The 25,387-nt window shown below is 44.6% G+C and overlaps 1 protein-coding gene across 1 annotated transcript in view; it reads left to right on the top strand.

Annotated features, from left to right (window-relative positions):
- The window catches only part of ELAPOR1 (endosome-lysosome associated apoptosis and autophagy regulator 1), a 103,430-nt gene that overhangs the window by 19,179 nt on the left and 58,864 nt on the right, over positions 1–25,387 (top strand). The window contains exons 2-3 of the mRNA XM_040337755.1: positions 11,703–11,823; positions 15,421–15,595. Of these exons, the coding sequence (XP_040193689.1) occupies positions 11,703–11,823; positions 15,421–15,595 (296 nt within the window). The remainder of the gene's footprint in view (positions 1–11,702; positions 11,824–15,420; positions 15,596–25,387) is intronic.

The following is a 25,387-nucleotide window of genomic DNA, read 5'->3' as shown; positions in this document are numbered from 1 at the left end:
CCCCTCATAGCAAGCCGCTTGCTATGGGGGCACTCGGCAGGAGGGAAGAGCCAGGAGCACAGAAAAGGGACCCCAAAAAAAGGGGGATCTGGTCTGCTCTGTGCAAAACCATTTCACAGAGGAGGTAAGTATAACATGTTTGTTATTTTTAAAGAATAAAAATTCGATTTTAGTATCACTTTACCTTTATTTAGTACATAGACTTGTGTGTTAGGGTCGCTGTCCTGTTGCATATGCCACTTTCTCTTGAGCTTTTATTCACAGATGGATAAACTGAATTTTCTTTTTTTGTTTGAGCAGGCCCAAACCATAATATTGTCGCCACAATATTTCAAAGAATGCATCCGTTGAGCCAAAAAGTTCTCCACATATCATTCTATAAATAGCCTTCTGATTAGAGATGGGCTCGGGTGTATTTGAAAAAACCCACATGCCCGATTTTGCCAGGAAGCCGACACTGCACGCGGCTAATCACAGGCAGTGAGACATTTCCCAGTCTGCAACGGCGCAGATCAGGAAATGTCTCACTGCCTGTAATTAGCCATTTGTCATCGCTCTCTCGCCCCCCCCCCCCCTTTTCCTGCGGACTGCCAGGTTGCATGCTCGGATAAGGGTCTGGTACGGATTTTTGAGGGGAACCTCACACCATTTTTTTTATTCGGCGCAGGGTTCCCCTTAATATACATACCAGACCTAAAGAGCATGGTAATGGAATTTGGGGGGGGGACACCCACATGTATTTTTTTTTTTTTCAATTACTTTTATCTGTATTGCCGGGGCCGGGATCATTATAGCCGCGAGTAGTTTTAAATTACTTTTTTTTCCTTTTAGAAATGTCATTTTGTGCCGAGAATGTTATAATACACACCCCCCAGGTACGAAATGTAAAGGAATATTTCATGTTTTTTGTTTCACTTTAAGCATTATTAAGATCGCTGCTACCGAAAACCTTTTTTTTTTTTGCATTGATACATGTCCCCTGGGGCAGGACCCAGGTCCCCAAACACTTTTTATGACAAAAACTTGCATATCAACCTTTAAAATTGGCACTTTTGATTTTTTCATGTTCGTGTCCCATAGAGTTTAACGTTCGAACCAATTTTTTGCATGTTCTGCTGCGACCCGAACTGGGGGGTGTTTGGCTCATCCCTACTTCTGATGTATCCATGCGGTATTTAGAAAACTGCAGGTTATTTTATTTGATGCAAGTGCTTTCCCTTGCAACCCAGCCATGTACACCAGTCTTTATGTTTCTCCTGATTCAACACTTGTATTCTCCAACATCCCTGGACGTTGGCCTGGAGTTCACTGATAGACACTAAATTACGCTAAGAAATGGACTTTAACCTGTTCACTACCGAGTCATTGCAAAATGACGTCGGCGGGAACCCTCCGTCTCTCAGACTGGACGTCGTATGACATCCTAGCCTTCTCGGGCGGCTAGGGGGCGCGTGCGCCCCCCGACGCAGTGCTCGGGACTGGGTGCGCGTGCCCGGCGGCTGCGATGTCCGCCGGGCACCCGCGATTGCCCACAATCACGGCAGGACCATGGATCTGTGGGTGTAAACACACAGATCCATGTCCTGTCAGCGGTGAGGAGATAGATGTGTGTTTCCAGTACAGAGGAACACACATCGGTCTCCTCCCCTTGTGAGTCCCCTCCCCCTACAGTTAGAACACACTTTAGGGAACATATTAAACCCCTTCAGCGCCCCTAGTGTTAACCCCTTCCCTTCCAGTCACATTTACACAGTAATCAGTGCAGTTTTATAGCACTAATCGCTATGTAAATGGTCCCAAAAACGTGTCAAAAGTGTCCGATGTGTCCGCCGCAATGTCACAGTCACAATAAAAAAAAATCGCAGATTGCCGACATTACTAATAAAAAAATAAAAATGCCCTAATTCTATTCCCTATTTTGTAGATGCTAGAACTTTTGCGCAAACTGATCAAATACGCTTATTGCAATTTTTTTTTTTTTTTTTTTTTTTTGCCAAAAATATGTAGAAGAATACATATCGGTCTAAACTGAGGAAATAATTGTTTTTTTTTTTGTTTTAATTATGATATTTATTAAATCAAAAAGTAAAAGATATTGTTTGTTTTTTTCAAAATTGTCGCTCTTTTGTTTATAGCGCAAAAAAAAAAACCGCAGAGGTGATCAAATACCACCAAAAGAAAGATCTATTTGTGGGAAAAAAAGGGCGTCAATTTTGTTTGGGAGCCACGTTGCAAGACCGCGCAATTTTCATTCAAAGTGCGACAGCGCTGAATACTAAAAATTGGTCTGGGCAGGAAGGGGGTGAAAATGCCCTGTATGGAAGTGGTTAAAAGGCACATGGGTAGTTATTGTAAAAATCTAGGGGTTTTTATTATAGAAGTACACGGCCCAGAATAATGCTCTAATATCACTTCCAAAAACTATAATAACATTAGTACACTCAAATAAGAGAGCCAACAGCGCACAGGAGAGGTTCCTTACAGACCTGTCACCACGCCAACCAGCCCGGCATTAAGAACCTGGTTACGCTACCATCACTGGGCACTACTGTGGACAGATTGTCCCTGCCTAATCCATACACCAGCTCTATATTTGGTGTGTATACCTTGGCGTCTTTAGTGAACAACTCCTGGAAGGAACCTCCTTTTCTGCTTGCCAGCAGGCTGTGGCCCGTTTACTACTTAGCCAGTTAAGGTTGTAGAAATCATAATAAACGGCTATCTGGATTAGATATATTGCCAGTGTGTTGGTATCCAGGCTCGTATTATATTACTTAATACGACCTGTGTATCATGCTCCTGAAGAAGCGTTGCGATACGCGAAACATGTAGAGCAGAGCAAGAAAACCCTTTCGCATATCGGACCCATGTTTAACCCCCCCTGGCGGTATTCCTGAGTCTGGCTCGGGGTAAGATTTCATTACCAAAAGCGGTATCCCCAAGCCAGACTCGGGCTCTCCTCGCAGCAGCCACAGGCAAAGTTACTTACCTTGTCCCTGGATCCTGCGATGCCTCCCCGCTGTGTGAGCGAGCGGCGTCCTAGCTCGATTCACACAGTGTCCCTGTGTGCCGCCGATCTGCCACCAGGTACCCGGCCACCTAGCGGCAAAAAAAAGAAGTGCAGCAATTACAGACTTGGTGTGAAATCAATTGATCCTCAACAATTAGCCAAGATGTACCTGGCAGGTAAATTTAGGAGCAACTCAGCCTAAACACCGGGGGGCAGATCCACAGAGATCTGCACCTGCGCAGCGTATCAGAGATGCGCTACGCCGCCGTACCTTACCTGGCTTTAGTTCGAATCCTTAGACTACGCCGCCGTAACTTACGGCGCAAAATCTTTATCTCTGGCGGCGTAATGGCGCGTAATTCAAATCGGCGATTAGGGGGCGTGTTTCATTTAAATGAAGCGTGTCCCCGCGCCGAATGAACTGCGAATGCGCCGTCCCTAAATTTCCCGCCGTGCATTGCGCTAAATTACGTCGCAAGGACGTCTTTTTTTTTAACATAGACGTGAATTACGTCCATCCTGATTCACGGACAACTTGCGCAAAAAAAAGAAAAATTCAAATGAAACGCGGGAACGACGGCCATACTTAATATGGCAAGTCTAACTATACGCCGCAAAACAGCAGCTTTAACTATACGCCGGAAAAAGCCGACTAGAGACGACGTAAGAGAATGCGACGGCCACGCGTACGTTCGTGGATCGTCGGAAATAGCTAGTTTGCATACCCGTCGCAGAAAACGACGAGAAATCCACCCAGCGCACGCCGAAGTATTGCATCTAAGATCCGAAGGCGTACGAAGCCATACGCCTGTCGGATCTAACCCAGATGCCGTCGTATCTTGGTTTTGGGATTCAAACTAAAGATACGACGCGGGAAATTTGAAAGTACGCCGGCGTATCAGTAGATACGCTGGCGTACTCTCTTTGTGGATCTGCCCCCGGGGTGCTACAAATAAATGAACAAGTTTAATGCATTTCACTTTTTTGTTTAAATGGCCTCTCTTTTTCAAGCTTTAGGACTTGCATGAATAATAGCTAATGCCTTGGGTAATATTTATGAAGATACATTGAAAATTTTAAAGGGTTCAGAAGTACCATTGTATATGTAAATTTCTTGCATTACAAATCCTACTTTTATGAAAAGACACAAGTGGTGAATATCAGCATGCAGAGGTTAAATTTGTGCCTTTTTGTTCCCTAGTATGTTCTTCAAATGTACAAAAGTTGGCATTGTATAAATAATTGCAAGATTGTTAAAATGTAACTAGGTCCCCACCCATCTGTGTGACAGGAAAACGAATAAGCAGGACAAGATTAATATGAATTTAGCCTGGTTGTGTTTCTGCATGCACTTGGTAAACTTGCTTTTCCAGGTGTTTCTTGCAACTTGTTTTGATGCAGGTAATTTTTATTTTTTTTACTTGCAGTTTGTTCTTTTTGATTCATCATTCGGGTTTTTCTGGCTGGATGACCTCAAATTCCTGTTCGTGAGACATTGTACTTTTACAGTGCTCAATAGAATATATTTCAGTTTACCCAAGAGATTTTTGTTAAATGTGATTATTCTAATTATGAGATCTCCTTGCCATAATCTTGAATATAATCCAGTCCATCCAGGAGTATTGAGATCTACCACCCACCTTTTCCAACTTCCTGCTCCTCCTTTAATTTAGAGTAAAAAATCCAACCAGGTGAGTAGGGCAGGAGCAGTGCAGGATTATCAAATGGGCAGAGTAGGCTTCGGTCTATGGGCCCACACTGTTTATGGCCCCCTGCAGAAATGGGTAAAAAAAATTATATTGATTTTGAAAGAAAATTACAATGAAACTTTCTTAAAATGTTTACAAAAGATAGAAGAAAAATGAATCAACTCAAAGAAACAAACTTTACATTAAATACTAAAGAGAAACTACTGTATTAATGTACTGTACCCAATAACAACTAAAAGTACATACCATAGATATTTTGCGCTATAAACAAAAATAGAGCGACATTTTTGAAAATAATGCAATATTTTTTACTTTTTGCTATAATAAATATCCAAAAAAAAAATATATAAAAAAAACACAGGCCGATACATATTCTTCTACATATTTTTGGTAAAAAAAAATCGCAATAAGCGTTTATTGATCGTTTTTTACGCAAAAGTTATAGCAGCTACAAAATAGGGGATATTTATTTTTTGCTAGCAATGGTGGCGATCTGCGTTTTATTTTTTTTATTTTTTTATTATGACTGCGATATTGTGGCGGACACATCGGACACTTTTGACACATTTTTGGGACCATTCACATTTGTACAGCGATCAGTGCTTTAAAAATGCATTGATTGCTGTATAAATATGACTGACAGGGAAGGGGTTAACACTAGGGGGCGATCAAGGGGTTAATGTGTTCCCTAGTGAGTGATTTTTACTGTGGGGGGAGGGGACTGACTGGGGGAGGTGACCGATCGGTGTCCCTATGTACAAGGGACACACAATCGGTCTCCTCTCCCTGACAGAACGTGGATCTCTGTGTTTACACACAGAGATCTACGGTCCTGCTGTTACTGGGCAATCGTGGGTGCCCGGTGGACATAGCTGCCGACGGGCACCCGCATCGGGTTAGCCAGTGACGCGACGGGCACGCGCGCACCCCCTTGTGGCTCGGGAAGGCTTAGACGTCATACGACGTCCTCCCAGAATGAGAGTCTTCGTCCCGCCGTCACATGACGGCGGGCGGTAGACAACTAGTTAAAGTGGCTGTAAACCCTTTACAACCACTTTATGCTATTGGCTTACCTGTAGCTACCCATGGTATCTCCTAAATCTGCACGGATTGGGAGATATCCCCTGTCCCCTGCATGTGCCGATGTCATCAGCACTGAAGCAATGGCACATATATGTGTGTGTGTGTGTGTGTGTGTGTGTGTGTGTGTGTGTGTGTGTGTGTGTGTGTGTGTGTGTGTGTGTGTGTGTGTATATATATATATATATATATATATATATATATATATATATATATATAATTATTTTTAATTATTACTAGTAATGGTGGTGATCAGCAAATTATAGCAGGACTGCGATACTGTGGTGGTGGGTAATTTGGACACTGAATGACACTTTTTGGAGACCAGTTACATTTTTACAGTGATCAGTGCTAAAAATATGCAGTCACTGAACTAATGTCACTGGCTGGAAAAGGGTTAACATCAAGGGTGATCAAAGTGTGTGCATAGCCTGTGTTTCTCTAAACTATGGAAGGTGCTTGTACTAGAGCGGTGATTGCGAACCTTGGCACCCCAGATGTTTTTGAACTACATTTCCCATGATGCTCATCTACACTGCAGAGTGCATGAGCATCATGGGAAATGTAGTTCCAAAACATCTGGGGTGCCAACGTTCGCCATCACTGTACTAGAGGAAACACAGGATCTATGCCTTCCCTACTGACAGAATGGTGATCTACCTTGTTTACATAGGCAGATCCCCATTCTGCCTGTGTACAACCGGTAGGTGATGGCGGACATTGAGTCTGCGGTACCCGCAGCTGGGGTCCCGCCGTGTGTGTTCATCATAGTAGAAGCGAGCCGCCGGCGGCGCTCATGCCCTAATCGGAGGACATGGATCACATATGAGTATATTTACGTGACAGAGCATAGGTCCCGCCCTTTTGCAGTAAAACAGTTATGAGGCAGACTTGAAGTGATTAAAAGCTCCTCTTATTTCAGCTGCCAATTTGTAAAACAAATTCTGTTTCAACCTATGGATGTGTAATGTACAGTCATACTATCGTCCATCTAGTGACCAACATGCACATTACTTAGTTCAATGTAATCCCACTAGAGTGCCCGCACAAGAAACCTCCAGAAACATACAAGGGAGGCCCCAAGGTTTCGATTGCCTAGGGGCCTCCACAGAGTTTAATCCCTCACTGGACGGGAGGTGTGCAGACCCAGGATCTCAAGTGCATTAATATCACAAATGGAGTTCTTCTGAGCTATAAGACATTGCCAAGTGGATTGGTTAATCCAAACCCTTCTCCAACCATATCTAGATCAAAAACCTTAAGGTCCTGGAGTTCCACTTTAAAACAAAGAATGCTGTCTACCAAATGTACTTGTGCTATACTAACCAGCTCAATTATTATTATTATTTTTTTTGTGCTCAGTGTTTGTAAGAATGTGTGTGTGTGATATTATATTATATTATTAAAACTAGAATGTAATACAATTATTAGTTTTAGTATTATAATATAGTTCTTCTTTTTTTTTTTTTATTTTTTTTTTCTTCTACACTCTATATCTATTGTGTCTTTGCTTAACTTGTGAGAAAAATACTGGTTCTGCCTTAAGGTATGCTTTGCATCCTGGATCCGGCTCTCTCTCCTATTTGTTTGTTGTACACTTTACACCTTAATTGTTTTAGTATCTGCTAAAGCAAATAGAAACACAGGGTCCCAAAAGCACACGTTCATTTTCAGAAACATGAACCAAAAAATGTATTTTAGTGTTGTATAATATGTAACCTGTTGTAAAATGTTGTAAAAAAGAAAACATTGCACCTAATAATGTCCCTTTTTTATATATTTTTTTAAAGTTCTCAAGGCAACTTTTTTTTTTTCTCTAGTTTTAGATAGATTAGGGTAGAATTCTACCCTTTTTGTCAAGTTGTGTGTTTTTTTATTTTTTTATTTCTATGACCTTCCCCCAAAGGGGAGATTTACCCCTCCTAGATGTCATGGTCCCCCCGAAAATTTGGTGAAATCCAACATTTTAAAATTGTCACCAAAGCAAGAGTTGAGGCCAGGTTCACACTGGTATGAAACGACAGTCGTACTACTTTGGATCTGACTTCAATGAATAGGGATCCGACTTCGATCCCCGACAAGGCAGGCACTGTGTCTGGTAGGAATCTTGAGGGGGAACTCCACGCCAAATAAACAAAAAAAGGCATAGGTTCCCCCTCTAAGAGCATACCAAGCCCTTGGGTCTGGTATGGATTTTAAGTGGAACACCGCCAAAAAAACAGCATGGGGTCCCCCAAAAATCCATACCAGACCCTTATACGAGCACGCAGCTCAACCGGTCAGGAAAGGGGTGGGGACGACCGAGGGCTCCCCCTCCTGAACCGTACCAGGCCGCATGCCCTCAACATGGGGGGTGGGTGCTTTGTGCCCCCCCCACCCCAAAGCACCTTGTCCCCATGTTGATGAGGACAAGGGCCTCTTTCCGACAACCCTGGCCATTGGTTATCGTAATCTGGGAGCCCCCTTTAATAAGTGGGGGGGGCGCGGATCCCAGAACCCCAACCTATGTGTATTGTACCCCTACCCATTCACCTGGAAAAAAGGGTCAAAAATGTATTGCACTACACAGGTTTTTAAAGTAATTTTATTAGGCAGCTCCAGGGATCTCTTCCAACTACTTCTCCCCTCTCCAGCTCTTCTCCCTCTGTCCGGTGTCTTCTGCCGGGTCTACTCCGCTATCTTCTGCTCTATTGCTCGCTCTTGTCCGGTTTTCCCCATTTGTCTTTTTCCCTCTGCTCTTCTTCCAGATGTTGCCACAACGCTGTCTCCCGCTGTAATGCGTGGTGTGTCAGGGAGAAAGAATAAATGTTTGCTTATTCCCTACCCTAGTGCATCGAGTCAGATTTTAAAGTGCCACCTGTTTCATTCTTTGCAAACCCCATTTTAATTGTCTTCCCTATTCTTCTCATGGTGGCCATTTCTACTAAGGGGAGATGAATTCAGCTCCCTTTATTTCCTGGAACTCTACCTTTGTTTCCTGAAACATGTGACATGAATTCAGCAGAGAGTTTAAAAACAGTAATTTATATAAAAGCGAAAAGGTTTGTTGAACTAATGACTGTTGATGATTTCATATCAGCATGCATAGCTGTATGCTGATGCGATTTCTTTATCGTACACCTCGGGACACGGAGCCTCTCTTCATTACATAGTGGGTTGCATGGTCACCAGAGGTGATTGGACACTGGCGCAACCAATGAAGACAAGTTCCCCTCCATAGAACCCCTCCCATAAGGTAAGTACCTCCGTTTTTTCGCCAGTGTCTAAGGTGTAGGACGCGAGTAGGATGTGCTGATGGAAGCTCTGCCAAAGAAACCCTCTGGGGGTAAAAGAGCTACACTTTCGGGTCCGTCCAAAACGCCTAAAATTTTACGCCAAAACTGGATGGTATCCGGGCCTCGTGCCTGTAATGTCTCTCTTAGGAGGACTGGGCTCTAGGGTCCAGCACTTTTGCTACTATATGCTAAAAGTCCTGACAGAGTATTTTACAAGGCCCAGGAAGAGGCCTCCTTTACGTAGGAACCCATACCCCTGAAGGTTGGCACACATACCCCGCCGTAATGGAGGAAGATTGGTTTTGAAACCTGCGGCGGGGATAAGGTAAGCAGGAAAGAGTCCTAAGCAGTGCCGGGACAAGGTCACCCGGTGCCCAGGGTGAAGATGAAGAAAAACTGCGCCCCCCCGGGAAAAGCTACAGCGATGGGATCTATACTTATGCATCAGTGACAATGCATTAACCCCCTTCCTGCTGCATATTACCAATACCATTGCTAATTAGGCAAACTCCCCTCAGAGACTGCAGACATGATATAAGACAAGAGATGGTCAGAAACTGAGAACATCATACTAAAGATGGTCAGAGACTGCAGACATGATACAAGAGATCAATGCAGTCTCACCAGTGCCCATCAAATGCAGCCTACCATTGTGCCCATAATTGCAGCCTCACTGTGCCCATCAATGCCACCTCACTGTGCCCATCAATGCCACCTCAAGCAGTATAGAGCTTCTTGTCCGTTAGCGGCCTGCTTGATCTGTGTCTCCCACCCTTCATTGAGCATTGCTCTGGGACGTCCCACTATGTAATGAATAGATGCTTTGTGTCCCGTGGTGTACGATAAATACATTTTTATTAACGGCTTACCTGTAAAATCCTTTTCTTGGAGTACACCACGGGACACAAAGGTCCCCCTCCTTCTTATGAGACTCAACCTGCTTTGCTACAAAAACCTGAGGTACTTCCCTTATGGGAGGAGTTATATGGAGGGGAACTTGTCTTCATTGGTTGTACCAGTGTCCAATCACCTCTGGTGACCATACAACCCACTATGTAATCAATAGAGGCTCTGTGTCCCGTGGTGTACTCCAAGAACGTGATTTTACAGGTAAGCAGTTATTAAAAATCCTATTTTTAGTGAAAGGAGATAAAGGTCTGGTTTACGTCTAGGCATGTCCACTTTTGCCTTTGCATATCTGTCTGAAGTAGGTATACCTAATATTCCTACAATAGTCATACCCAATGTTCTTATTGCAGAGCTACCCCCTCAGGAGCCGCTGGTTAGATTGGGACGGCATGATTATGTTACCTCTGTGTTGTGTCTAGGGATAATGAGCAGTAACGAAATGTCCAAACAGCAGGATGTCGTTTTCTGTGCTTTTATACCTTGCCCAATATGGCAAACAGTTAACTCGAAGTAGACAGAGAAAGGTTGGTGAAGGGAGAATTTGCAGATTCAGGCCTATAGATAACGGAAGCAGTCCTGCCTCCAATGGGACTTCAACTCACGTCGCCACCCCAGGCCTCTCACACCGACCTGGCAGCCAGAGTATCACTTAGAACTTCTGAGAAGGAACAAGTCTCTGCCACTGACTTGGCTCTAATGGAATTTGAATTAGGAGTGGACCTCTGCCACAGGCCCTTTACTCAGGAATGAAGATAATAGAGCGAATCCTCTCGGTACATACAATTTTGCCCTCAGGTAGATTTCTTAGTGTGGGGTCACCGACCGACAAGTTGCAGCATACAACTTCCCAGTGTCCGGTCACCCAGATCCCTGATGGATTGTCTAAGCCCTGTTGGATCACCTGCCTCCGGGCTCACCTCAAACCGACTCCCCACTGAACAGCATAACTCGCTTGGGATCTTCCTCATGAAGTGTGGGGACCCAGTAAGTTACTGGGGCCCCTTTGCAGCTTTAGTTGCTCCGAGCCATGAGGGCCCAGAGTCAGGAACTCCACGTAGCACGTGCGCCCCGGCCTGGTAGGCCATCTCGCCGGGGCCTATGATGTGCAGACACCCTAAAGGTGGGTGCCGCACCTGGAACCAGGATCGGGCCAAGACCCCCCAAAATGGCTTCCGCCAAAGAAATACCCTCCCCAGCATGCCCCGCGAGGGAAACACTCCTCTGATTGGCTGCTGGGGAAAGGCGCCTCTGTCTGGACCCCTCTGGCGCCACCTGCTATCCAAAGATGGAAACGTATCTTTGGAACACAGGATGAAACCACAGGACAGCCTAGCCTGACAGAAACCCAATTTAACAAATCCTCATGAATGAGAGCAAAATAACTCTCTCATTCCCCTCTAAATTTAACGTAGCACCTGTACTGAAATTACACAGGCGCTACATTATGTTTTGGTATAATGTAGTCTCTCAGTTGTTTTTGAAGCTGAAAACAATCCTATATCCTTTTTTGTAGAAAGGGCCTAAAAAATGTACAAAATATTCTAATGGGTGTTTGCCTGACAAGAACTTTGTGAAGCAATATTGGTATATTACTATGGGAGGAAAGTGTTCAGATCAGGTGTGTGTGTGTGTGTGTGTGTGTGTGTGTGTGTGTGTGTGTGTGTGTATATGTATGTACATTCCTGTATATGTGACAATTGTTTCATTGTTACTTTACAGTCAGAGTACCACTATGAATACACTGAATGTGACAGCAAAGGCACCAGATGGCGTGTGGCAGTGCCTCATACTCCGGGACTGTGTACAGGACTTCCAGATCCAGTCAAAGGAAAAGAATGCTGTAAGTGCATTTGACTACACCACATGCTTGTAACTTATTTGGTGTTCGTCTTGTGAGTTCTGAAAAAAAAATCCAGTGATTTTTTTTTTTTTTTTTTTTTTTTTTAATGGGCTTTATTGGACATTTAAAATATCTGTTAAATGTGACCTTCTTTTTTTATTTTTATTTTTTTTGTACATGTACAAATGTTTTACTTTTGGGATGTTTAAAATGGGAGTATAGGTGAAATATATAAGAGACCCCCAATTAGTCCAGTTATGCATGCATTAAAAGGTTTGAAATGTTTTTTAAATAGTACACTTGGGGTACTTTTACACTTAGGCGCTTGATGCGCTGGTGGTAAAGCACCGCTATCTTTAGCTGTGTTTTTTACCGTTGTGTTTGCCGCGATTTTCGGATGCTAGCGGGGAGATTTTAACCCCCGCTAGCGGCCGAAAAAGGGTTAGACCCGCCCGCAAAAATGCCGCTTTGCGGGTGGTTTGGAGGCGCTACCCCATTGATTTCAATGGGCAGGGGCGCTATAGGAGTGTTTTTTTAACCGCGCCTCAAAGATGTGGTTGGCAGGACTTTTTTTAGCGTCCCGCCAGCGCAACGCTCCAGTGTGAAAGCCTGGCTTTCACACTGGATAGAAAGGAGCGGCTCTTTCAGGGCGCATTGCAGGCGCTATTTTTAGCACAATAGCGCCTGCAAAGAGCCCAAATCTGTCCTTGTGCTGTCCTTCTTTAATCCCCCAACCCAAAACCACCGAAAGTGAAAGCGGTAGCCCTGCACACGTCATGTTTGACTACATTACACTGTGTAGCGCTTGCTGACGGGAGGAGAGAACATGGACAGGACCCTAAACCTTGACTGTCCAGTCACAGTCCTGACTCCTGTTCAAAAGTACAAAGGTATAAAAGAAGCCAGCACACCCTCCTAGGTAACTTTCTTATTCAGAACTTATGTACATTCTTTGGAGAGTCACTGACACAATTAAGCCTACAAAAAGGCCTTCGTCATGCCTATACCACATGGTCCCTTAAATACCGCTCCCTACACACAGGGGTGAAAGAATTACAATCTTTATATGCATATGTTTATATTAAAACACATACATTATCTTGATAAAATGTAAGATATGCAACATAAGGATACATGGTACAAAAGAGATACACAAAACTGGCCAAACTGAGTTGCATTTTTTTTCTTTTGACATCTTTAATGCATATATAATTCAATTGTGCTTTTAAAGGGGTTGTAAAGACAAGATGTTTTTTAATCTTGATGCATGCTATGCATTAAGATAAAAAGTATTCTCCGTGCAGCAGCCCCTCTAAGCCCTCCCTAATAATTACCAGAGGTCCCTCTCTGTCCAGCGATGTTAACAAATGTCTCAGCCATCCAGATTCTCCTTCCCGATTGGCTGAGACACAGCAGCGGTGCCATTTGCTTCCGCTGCTGTCAAAGTCAGCCAATCAGGGGAAAGAGGGGACGGGGCTCTGTGTCTGGACACAGGGAGCTGAAACTCGGCTCAGGTGCCCCCATAGCGAGCTGCTTGCGGTGGGGGCACTGGACAGGAGGGGGGCATGATCACAAAAGAGGGACCTGAGAAGAGAAGGGTCCTTGGATTTGCACAGAGCAGATAAGTATAACATGCATGTTGTTTTTATAGGGAAAAAAAACACGAGCCTTTACAACCTGTTTACTAACACTAATGCAGGTCATGGATTATGTAATTTTCCATGGTGGAAAGAAAAGAAAATGGCTTTATTTCCCCATGAACACAGTCAGTGTTGATGAGGGGGAATCCCCCCCGCAGTGCTATTGTGTTCTGCTGAAGGGGAGCCTTCCCTGCTGGCAGAACACAATGATTAGTGTTGCTGGTTATAGCTGGTGGCACTAATCATTCAGGAAAAAACAGAGAGGCTGGTTGTACACAAGTCAATTGAAAAATGTACCTGTGTACAACCAGGGTGCCCATGCATGGATCCAAATTTCTCCGGTTCCTACTGAACCTACAAAATTTTGATCAGTCTATGGCTGGCTTTACACTTTAATGATCATACGGGATCAGTAGTATACTGCTGTAGATACTAATTTAATAATAAACTTTATTTTATTTAGTGCCTTTTAAAGGTAGCTTCTCAAAGTGCTTTACAGGGAAAGCGCAATAAATGCACAGGATAACATAAAAGAAACAGGACAATTATGTGAAAAGCTTGTCTAAAGAGAAGTTTTTAGATTTGATTTGAAATTAAGATGACTCTCTGATCTTTGGTAGTAAATTCCAGAGTTTTGGAGCAAAGCAGGAGAAGGCTTTGTCTTTCATAGAGTGTAAGTGAGTAGAGGGGACATACAGAAGAGCAGAGTTTGAGTAGTCGAGGTTACGAGGGGGAAGTAGTTTTGATAAAAGTTGACAGAGAGATAATGGGGTGCCAAGCCATGAAGAGCCTTTTAGGTGAGCAAGGGGATCTTCAAGGGAAACCTGACGGGTAGCCAGTGCAAGAACTCTAAGGATAGGGAGTAATATGATCACTTGTATAAGATCTAGTCAGGATTCTGGCTTAAGTCAATTAATAGCGGATTTAGGTACACTATCGCCCCTATATAGTACAGCGCCATTAGGACTGGGCTTATATAATTGATGGGGGGGGGGGGGTGCGGTGCCAATAAGCATGACTTCCTTCTTGTTGGTTTAATTGAAGGAAATTGTGGGCCATCCAAGTTTTTAATATCACAAATACAGTTAGGAGAGAAGCAGCCAAAGTAGAATCCGGTTTAGTGTAGGATATGCCTAGTGTCCTGTTTATGTGTGACCAAAGAAGACTTGGTTGGTTTACTAAAACTAGAAAGTTACTGGGCTGCACCAACTGTACAGCCCATCAAAAAAACTGTCCCATGCACAGATGGTGGCCAGAGGCCTACACTTCCCACCTTCCTGGCCCTGTATGGTCAACCCCCTCTCCCAAAAGAGTACTCACATTTAGTCCAAGCCCAACTTCCAGGTTTGCACATTGAAACACTTCTCTCCTCTCACCTTCAAGGCATGGCTGTGAAAAGAGGCACTTCTCACACAGAGAGGCCAGATCCTGCAATAAACGTATTTACTATTTTGCAGCAGTAGTTAATACAGAATTCTCCATATGGCATAGGATCGTAGCTGTCCAAATGGAGGTATTGCATTATTTTATCTTTTGGAGGTGCTTGGACCTCCTGGAGGGAATATAGGCTGATTCTCCCTAGTCCCCAGTCAGACCACTAGTTTACAGCTTCTATCTCTCAGGTGAGGAGAACCAAAGTAAACACCAACTCCTCCTTAATGACGCTTGTAAAGATCTGCTCCATTCCTAATCGAGAAATGCCTTTTTTCTTCATGCTGTTCAGTGTGGGGGACCCTTTCACAGCTCTTCCCCTAGATGTTTAAAAATCCCTACAAAAGTAAATAGTGTGTGTGTGTGTGTGTGTGTGTGTGTGTGTGTATATGTATATGTGTATATGTATATATGTATATATGTATATATATATATATATATATATATATATATCTCAATATACAGTAGCTTATTTAAATTTTTGTTATTGCCATTTACCATTTAAACTGTTTCTTTTGTGACCTAGCTTTTTCCTGCTCTGCTGGGCATTACCTGGATATGTCACTACAAGAATGTACATCTTGTACAAAAGGAACATACTCTCTGGGTACTGGTGTGCGTTTTGATGAGTGGACAGAGCTTCCACCTGGTTTCTACAGCGTTTCCGACACTGTGTTTGATTCAACTGGCAATTGCACTACGTGAGTATGGTTGTATTTTGTCTTTTTACATATTTGTCATGCTCATTACCCAGTTATGTCCTTTTTTCTGACTACCATAAGTAGGTAGCTGTAGATTAGTTGCTGGATTTACAAGAGCAAAAAAAGTTAAGCTTGAGTTTGTTTTGCTGTTTAAGATGGAACAACTCTTTCCTACAATTCCACTTATGATTCAGTGCAAGAAAAGTGTCAATAATGGAATGTCTTCCTATCCATATTCGTCAGTATATTTAATTTTCCCCTGCACTGCAGAATCATATTTAAAAGAAGGATGCATTGTTCTGCCCCATAACATTTTTCCTTTCCCTTTTTATGTATATAAAAGAACGTTTCTTTCTGCTAGTAGCAGAACCAGTTTCCAATTGTCATTTTTCCAGGGACTAACTATGTGGAACAAAGAATTTGGATTTGTTAGTATATTTTTCATTCCTAAATGTTTAGACCAGAGAATGAACCATGATACTAGAGACTGCAGTTTTTAGACTGCCACTGTTCTAGAGACTGTAAAACTCTGTAAGATGCATTAAATAAGCCAGAAGTGAGCCTTTACATAAGACATATGTACACATATTGTACTCATTTTTCATCAGTTGGGTAAAAAAACTGCAGTGAAGTACTTGAAGTAAATTGCAAAATCACAGGCCATAGAAGACATATTATTCATATGTAGTATTGCTTTGCTAAACATGTTGAATGTGTTTGCTTGCTTTATCATACATACAATGCCATATTGTGGGGATGAAAATCATGCCTCAAAATGTACCAACACAGATTGCAAATTGTTATGTCACCATCATTGGTAGGTAGGGGTCTACCCCTTGTTAATTGGTATCGGTCACTAGAATTATTGTCTTGGCAATATTGGTTACCCAGAGAAACTGAGAGTGAGTCTACCCAGTGGGGACAAAGACGGCAGTAACAATTTGACTGGTGTTCTTTTCCTTCCCTACTTTATCAACAACAAAAAATTTCTGGCTATAGATGTGCTTATCGAGGGCTAGTTTGTGATAGTTTTGTACATACTCTAATGCCGCGTACACACGATCGGTTCGTCTGATGAAAACGGTCTGAGGGACCGTTTTCATCAGACGAACCGATCATGTGTGGGACCCATTGGTTTGTTATCCATCAGTGAAAAAACAAGGAACTTGTTTTAAAATTATCTGATGGTTAAAAAAACAATAGAAAAAAATGATCGTCTGTGGGCATGTCCATCGGTTAAAAATCCACGCATGCTCAGAATCAAGTCGACGCATGCTTGGAAGCATTGAACTTAATTTTTCTCAGCACGTCGTTGTGTTTTACGTCACCGCGTTCTGACACGATCGGTTTTTTAACTGATGGTGTGTAGGCAAGACTGATGAAAGTCAGCTTCATTGGATATCTGATGAAAAAGTCCATCAGACCGTTTTCATCGGATGAACCGATCGTGTGTACAGGGCATACGACTTGGTTTATATATGTCCAGCCGCAGTTGCATTGCAATTTTTTTTTTTTAAAAGTCCGGTATGGTTTTTGTTCACCGGCTTGGGTACAATTCAGGTGTGAACTTTTACTTCACATCGCACCTGAACCGGACTGAAAAATGTACATTACTTTTTTTTATTTTATTTTTTTAAGCGGATTGCGGCTGGCCTGGACATATGTTAACCAGCTCTATAGAATAGAAAAACGGTTTGGTTCACATCTATTGGATCAAGGTGTTGGTGCGGTCTATGGTGACTACTACTAGATATACCATGATCTGGATAAATGAGAACCTTCAGATATGCAATAAAGAAAATAAAACCTTCTTTCCACAGGAAAATACTAATATATATATGTGTGTGTGTGTGTGTAAATGTATATATATATATATATGTGTATATGTGTGTGTATATATATATATATGTGTGTGTGTGTGTGTGTGTGTGTGTGTGTATATAGAGAGAGAGATCTTTATCATTTCTGCTGAGCCCATTCAGCCAAATGGGTACTCCAACTCCTATAAAGATCAATAGGCATATAACCAGTGAAAGGTGAACACACAATGGCAGTTTAATATGACATTTTGACAAGGCACAAGCTTGTCTTCCTCAGGTTCCTTTAAGAAGACGAGCTTGTACCTCGTCGAAATGTTAAATGAAACCACCATCTTGCATTTACCTTTCAAGACCCATGTTTTCTCACAATAAGTTATACTGCCTCTGGTCCACGCTCCATGTGAATCTCTATATTGACTGTTTAGATCTGACGAAGAAGTGGATGCTTTAAAATGTTATCTCCATGTTCTGATGGGACTCCGAGTGTCAGGGCCGATCCTAGGCAGGGTGCACAGGGTGCTTTGCACCCAGGCGCCTGCAAAGGTGGGGGCTCCGAAGTGCCAGAGTTCCCCCCTCCCTCCTTTCCTGCTTCTCTCCTTGTTTGTGTCCATCCAGAACTAGTGTTCTGAGCATAGGTGTGTGTCTGTTCAGAACTGATGTGTGAGCATAGGGCAGCCCGTCCAGCCTGGCAGTGCTCGGGGGAGGGGCCGCTCCTCTTCCTGACACAAGGGTTCTAGTTTTCAGTGGGTGCTGATGTGCGGGAATGAATTGCTCACACTGGGAGTCTTGGATCTGACACTGTCTCCACCAACTCTAGTTGGAATGCCTCCCCATCCCATCTCTATCTCGGCTGCACAGAGAGAGAACCAAGGTCAGTCACAGTGTTCAGTGTGCTGGCATCCCCAGCATCCCTTTACATGTGCTCTTAGGCTGCCCCTGCTCTAGATGTTTTATGGCATGGTAGATTGCATAGGATACACAGCCCCTGCCCATCTCCTGTACTATATCTGCGGTCTCTGACCATCTCCTGTACCGTGTCTGCAGTCTCTGATCGTCTCCTGTACCAAGTCTGCGGTCTCTGACCGTCTTCTGTATCATGTCTGTAGTCTCTGAACATCTCCTGTATCATGTCTGTAGTATGTCTGGGGGCTCTTTCTAACAGACTCTCTCTCTAACAAATGCCCTCTCTGTGTCCATCAGAGAGGCCCCCCTCCAGGTCTTAATAAAGTACTCTGCTTCTCTTCCTGTATTTTGTTTATTGTTAAGAGATCATGTAAGGATCCCAGGTTAATGAAGATTTCGTAGGGGAGCATATCTGTGGTTGAGTCATTGCCATAGAAACATTTGTAAAGGGGAGGGAGATAGTAAAACGACCACGCCCATGTGGGGGCGCCAGAAATATTTCTGCGCCTGTAACCCTAGGATCGGCCCTGCTGAGTGTGTTCCATGTTGGTTACAAGACAGATGTCCGACCGGTTGTTCCTCTCCTGTTCCCATCTACACAGCACCATCCATCGGGGACCTGCTAAGTTACCACAGTATTGTACTTTTATATGCCTTTGATCTTTTCATAAGTGTGAGTAGCCATTTGGCTGATTTTAATTAAATATACCATTGGTTGCATCTGCTGCACTTAGTTTTTGGTGCACCTTGTTTTTCTCCCATTGTTCTTCCAGAGACTGCTTCGCTCTCAAGGGAGCTTCCACTAATGCTGCATATGTATATTTCCTGGACTTTATACAGCTTTACTTGTTTTATCAGTGTGTTTCAGTCAAGCCCTGTACACACGATCGGATATCTGATGGGATCTAATCCAATGGATTTTTTCGTCGGATATCCAATGAAGCTGACTTTCATCAGTCTTGCCTACACACCATCGGTCAAAAATCCAACCGCGTCCAAACGCGGTGATGTAAAACACTACGGCGTGCTGAGAAAAATGAAGTTCAATGCTTCCGAGCATGCGTCGACTTGATTCTGTGCATGCGTGGATTTTTTGACCGATGGACTTCCACACAGACGGGTAAGTACAGTCCCTCCCGCTTAGGCGGGTTGGTACAGCTGCGCATTCCTGGGCTTCAGGGCTCCTTCTGTTCTCCCTTTCCTGCTCTCTGTCATATTTCCCTCTGCTGTCTATTGCTGCCAGGGTGGACCTGTGGGGGGGGCTGATATTCCCACCAGGGGGCTGTGGGGTGTCTGGCCTGTGTGTTTTTTTTTTCCTGTGGGGGTGTATTTGCTTGGAAGGGCCTCCTCAGTGATGTCACAGCATTTTGCCACCATTTACTCTGCGCCAGCGCCATTTTTTTTGTAGCCTGCTGCTTCCATTAGGAATTCCCATTGGCGGCCATTTTGTTGTGAACGCGCTTTGGCGCAGTTTACTATTGCGGGCGACCATGTTTCTGTAGCCGTTCCTGCTCTGAGGTGTCCGGCGGCCATTTTGGAGGTGATTTTTGCCTCTAGTGCTAAGCTTCTCAGCGCGCAACACAGATCACCTCAGGATGAGAGGTTTCGGGGATGCTATTCAAATCTGTTTTTGGTCCCGAATACGGACGGGGTCCGTCCAATCTTGGGCCTCTAAGCCCTAAATGCCTTTATGAGAGTTAGGTTGTTCCGCAGGGACTCCATTCGTTCGCTTGTAGCTGCGCTCCATCCAAGGGAGTTTCTGGCGCCCTTGGACATCAAGGACACATACTTGCAGACCACACTTTGCGCAGGTCACCAGAGGTTTCTGCGCTTTACGGTAGGGAGGACCACTGTCAGTTGTGGCTCCTCTTTTTGGCCTAGCGTCAGCACCAAGTGTCTTCAAAAGGTGCTCGCACCAATCCTAGCTTTGCTGGGACAGTGAGGCTTGCCATCGTGGGCTACTTAGACGTCTTTCTTCTGAGAGCAGATTCTGGCTCAGAATTAGAGGAGGATGTGTCTATAGCCAGTCAGACCCTCCAAGATTTTGGGTGGGGGTTAAACTTTTAGAAGTCGGTCCTGGTTCCGACTCAGCGTTTGGAGTACCTAGGGTTGATTCTGGACTCCTCGTGGCAAAGTTATTTTCTCCCCTGGAGAAATTGCAGACTCTTCAGTCTGGAGTGTGGCTGTTGGCATCACGCAATCGGTCATATCTCAGTTTTTTGCATGCGAGTCCTGGGCCTGTTGGTTGCCTTATTTGAGGCGGTACCGTATGCCCAGTTCCACATGTGTTTGCAGAGGGAGATACTGTCCAAGTGGCACAAATATCATTTGTCTCTGGATCGCCAGATTCAGGTAAGCCATCTAGTCAGTCTCTGAATTGGTGGCTGAGATCTTTGGCTCTTCGATCGGGGGAGTCGTTTCTTTCCTTCCAGTGGACGGTGATTACGATGGACGCCAGCCTCACGGGTTGAGGGGGGCGTCTGGGGGGTCCAGGCGGCCCGGGGTCGATGGACTCGAGCGGAATCCCATCTACCCGTCAATGTCCTAGAACTCTGGGCGATCGGGCTATGCTTTTCCTCGTGGTCGAGGAGGTTGCAAGGTCGCCTGATCAGGATTCAGCCAGACAACGCCACGGTTGTGGCTTAGGTCTACCATCTGGTAAACTGGCAGGCAAACTACCTGAGTCGCCAGATGCTGGACCAGGGAGACTGGTCTTGGCACTCGGAGGTGTTTTAACTCCCTTGCAGGAGGTGTGGCTCACAGGGCATGGATCTCCTGGCTGCTCGTCTCAACCGCAAGGTGTCGAAGTTCGTGGCCAGGTCTAGTGATCCCTGTACAGTCGCGTCTGACGTGTTGGTGGCCCTGTGGGGTCAGTATCGGCTACTTTATGCCTTTCCTCCATTGTAGTTGATCCCCGGCTGCTCCACAGAGTGGAGGCCCAAAGTATCCCAATGATTCAAATCGCTACAGATTGGCCTTGGCGTCCTTGGTACGCTGATCTCGGGTGCCTGGTGGCGGGTGTACCCTGGCAGTTGCCAATGCGGGAGAACCTTCTCTCTCAAGGTCCCATACTTCATCCTGTTGTACAGTCGCTGGTTTTCACAACGTGGCTATTGGAAGCCAGGTTTTAAGAGACCGGGGTCTGTCCGACTCGATTATCTCAACCATGCTGAGGGCAAGGTAGTCTTCTTCCAGGAGGATCTACCATCGCACCTAGAAGACCTTCATCTCTTTGTGCGAAAAGATGGAGTGCCGTCCACGGACGTACTCGGTGTCCAGGGTCCTGCTGTTTTTACAGCCTGGAGTGGATCGGGAAATTGCCTTAAGCACCGGTTAGGGGCAGATTTCAACCTTGGCTGTGTCTTTTCAGTGGCTTTTCACGGCCCATTCTCTGGTGGGTACCTTCTGTGCAAGGGGTTTCGTCATGACTTTCCTCCTTGAATAGAAATTATATTTTGGTCCCCAAACCAAAAAACAAGAGGTTTGTGGGCAAGTTGGACTATCGCGGTACGGTAGACAGTTATAGAAATGTACGAATAAAAGTAATTATACATTTTATTGACACAGAAGAAAACAATAAATGTAAACAAAAACAACAATACAGTTAATGCAATTTAAAAATGGTGACAATCCAGATGTATCACCCCAGTGGTCAATCCCTAAGGGGGGAGATCACACTGGGGATAGGAGTCGCTATGGGGTGTCTCGACTAGTTTCGCAGCCATTGCTGCTTCATCAGGAGAACAATCAAAAAATAATAAAAATAATAAATGAACAAATGGCAGGTTTGGGGATACAGTCAAGCCTGACATGGTAATGTAATGTAATGTGTGTAAGGGGAAAAGAGGGAGACCGGGACTGAGCTGCTTACCTACAACCCCCATAGTCCGCAGAGGCAGAAGTTTTGGATGAGATCTCCTGTGGCGACCAGGGGGGGCATATGTGTGGATGGACTTGGTATCTAAGAGTATAAAATAATCACAAGTGGGACAATAAATTACCCATAGGTAAAAAAGTGGCAATTATTGAAGTGGAGTGCATAGTTGCATGATAAAACCAGTGGTAAATAAAATGGTGAGAGGAAATGAGATGATGTGAATGGTGAAAGTGCAAGGTGAGAGCGTGAGGGGGGGGGGTACAGAAGTGTAAGAAGTGAGTGGGTGAGGGGGAGGAAGGGAGGGGGGGGGGAAGGAAATAGAGGGGAGGGAGGGGGAAAGGAGAGAGGGGTAGGGAAAGGCCAAGGTAAAAGGGGGGAGGGGGGGTACCTGTAATGGTGAATAACAGAAGTAAGGGGTCCCCGGGACAGGGATCCAGCCAAGGCTGCTGCTGGGACAACATAGTAGTTAGGAAGAAGCAGGAGCACTGCTAATAGCATTAGTGGAACTGTAACGGTCGCCACTGTTTACGATATCCCTTCCATCAACCACGACGGCTTATCTGACACTCGACAATCTAGCAGACACGATCCATTCCATTTCCCAAATAACCGAGACACAAGCTCTAGTTACTGGTTTCAAAATGTATGAACAAACTTTTAATGGTATCTTAGCTTTTTATGCAGTTACATGCATGTTACAGTGACAATGAAACTCTCCACCACCAGCATCACACAATGGGGCTTCAATACACCTTCAGATGGGCTAATTACTAAACATTATCCAGACAGCATGGCTCCGCAAAGCTGTTCTCACCTACTTCATAATACACATTCCTTTACTAAACATAATTGACATTCTAATTCCCTACCCCTGAAAGACATCTGACCTTTAGACTGCTAACTCACAACACCTCTCATCAATAGACTTTTCACACAAAACAGTATTAGCATTGAAGGAGACACTCTTATTGACCGGTTGGGGGTCAGAATGAAATCGCCTGTAATATGTCCAGATCTCCTGCAAAACATTAATTAACAGTAATGTCCCATCTCATGTAATTTATAATTATCATTTCTCAGTCACCCTATGCCCAAAAGGGGAACAGAGTGACCCAAGAGTCATTAGTGACGCTGGCACAGGAGTACCCCCCATCCTTCAAAAGTCTCTGGGTGTCATGGGTCATTCCGTTACAGGAACCAATAATCGCACTACAGTTTCCAGTTGTGGCCAGAGATAACCTAGATAAATGGGGAAAGAGAAGATCAACCCCAGGGTCCGCAGGGAGTGCAAGCTAACAAGGACTTCCCTCCTCTTGACCCACCTCTTCCCCCATGAGTGGTGCTCTCGGTTCTTCAGGAACCTTCCTTTTGTAAACATCAGAGAGATTCCTCTCTTGACACTATCTCTGAAGGTGGCCTTTTTGGTGGCCATTACTTCTGTCAGAAGGGTTTCTGTGTTGGCGGCCTTGCATTGCAATTCGCCGTTCTTGATCCTCCATATGGATAGGGCGTTGGTGCGCCCGCAACCTTACTTTTTTCCTAAGGTGGTTTCGGCCTTTCACCTGAATGAGGACTTTGTACTTTCATCCCTATGTCCTCGGCCGGCGCATCCTAAGGAGGTTGCGCTTCATTCTTTAGGCGTGGTACACGCTTTGCGGGTGTACTTGACTGCTACGGCTCCGTTTCGGAGATCTGACACACTTTTTGTGTCGGTGTTGGGTCCACAAAAGGGGCCTTGTGGTCTCGTCAGCCACCATTTCTCGGTGGATCAGGCAGACCGTCATGCAGGCCTATGCTCTTAGGGGGCGGACACCCCCGTTCCGGTCACGGCACTGGGTTTTCCGACATCAAGCATCTGTCTCGCAGGTGTGTGCAAGGCGGCTACTTGGTCATCCGTTCACACTTTTTCCAACATTTTACAAGGTTAATGTGAGTGCATCTTCTGATGCTTCTTTCGGCCGCAAGGTTTTGCAGGCGGCTGGTTAAGGTTGCAACTCCTTTGTTGAGGAGCTCTGCTTGTTTTTGGGTATAAGAAGAGGTGCTCATCAAACCAGGAACTGTGATATCGGGCACATCCCTTGGTAACATATAACAAAAAAAGGATATACCCCCTGGATGGGACTTTATAAACCAAACACAGTAAAGTATAAAAAAGTTTTTTTTTGGACAAGGTATGCATGTTGGCACTTGGTACAAACGCACTGTGTGCACCTAAGTGCATAAAAACAACAAAGTGCAAATGAACACCAAAGACAATGTGTATGCCAATGAAGGCAGAACATTAACAGAACAATAAACAAACAAAACATAACAAAGCACTCTCCAATGGGCGAAGTGGAGTAGCCTGACGCGTTTCTGGGTTTATTCAAAACCCTCATCAGGGGCCACAGGAGCAAATCAGTGCAGGTAACAGTTCACTGGTGGACTGGGAGTGAATCTCACCCAAGGTCGTTCAGGCTTAGTCCAAAATGGTGTATCAGGGGGAGGATGAAACTAAAGCATCCAACCACCCCTAGCTGCCCGAGAAGTGGAAATTTAAGAGGGCCCAGGGCCTGCTGGTAATTGTCCAGCTACGTAGTGTCCTGCCCAGCTTTCCAAAACTTTCTCTAAGGCGGTACCCCTCGTTGGTCTCAATAGACCGGGAGGGTCTAGAAGCCTGTAGTGGCGTTGTCCCAGTGTGGATGGGTGTCTGCTTGTTTTTGGGGTGAAGTTAAATTGGTTTTACTGATACTGTTCCCACCCCTCGTTTTTGACACTGCTTGGGAACGTCCCACTTGTCAAGATTTAAGGAGCTGTGTCCGTCATGGACGATAAGAGAAAATAGGATTTTTTTGTACTCGCCGTAAAATCCATTTCTCTGTTGTCCATGGACAGACACAGCACTCACCCCTCCTTTTTAGGTTTGTACTGCTTGTTACGAACTGAGGCTGCATACTGCAGGGAGGAGGGTTATGTCTGGAGGGACCGCCCCCTGGGCGGGGCTGTTCAACTCTGTTAAAGTAACATGTATTTAACTATCTAACAACATGTTTCTGCCTAGTCCTCTCTTGTGAACAGGAACATAACCCACTTGTCAAGGAGCTATGTCCATCCATTGACGACAGAGAAAAGGATTTTACGGTGGGTACAAAAAATCCTATTTTTTTTTTCACAGATGGAAAACAAAACGATGGGGCCCACAGACGATCGGTT

This window comes from Rana temporaria, chromosome 2 (genome assembly GCF_905171775.1).
Source record: "Rana temporaria chromosome 2, aRanTem1.1, whole genome shotgun sequence".
NCBI classification, from domain to species: domain Eukaryota; kingdom Metazoa; phylum Chordata; class Amphibia; order Anura; family Ranidae; genus Rana; species Rana temporaria.
The sequence above is the reverse complement of the archived record's forward strand: the minus strand, read 5'-3'. Positions and strand labels throughout refer to the sequence as shown.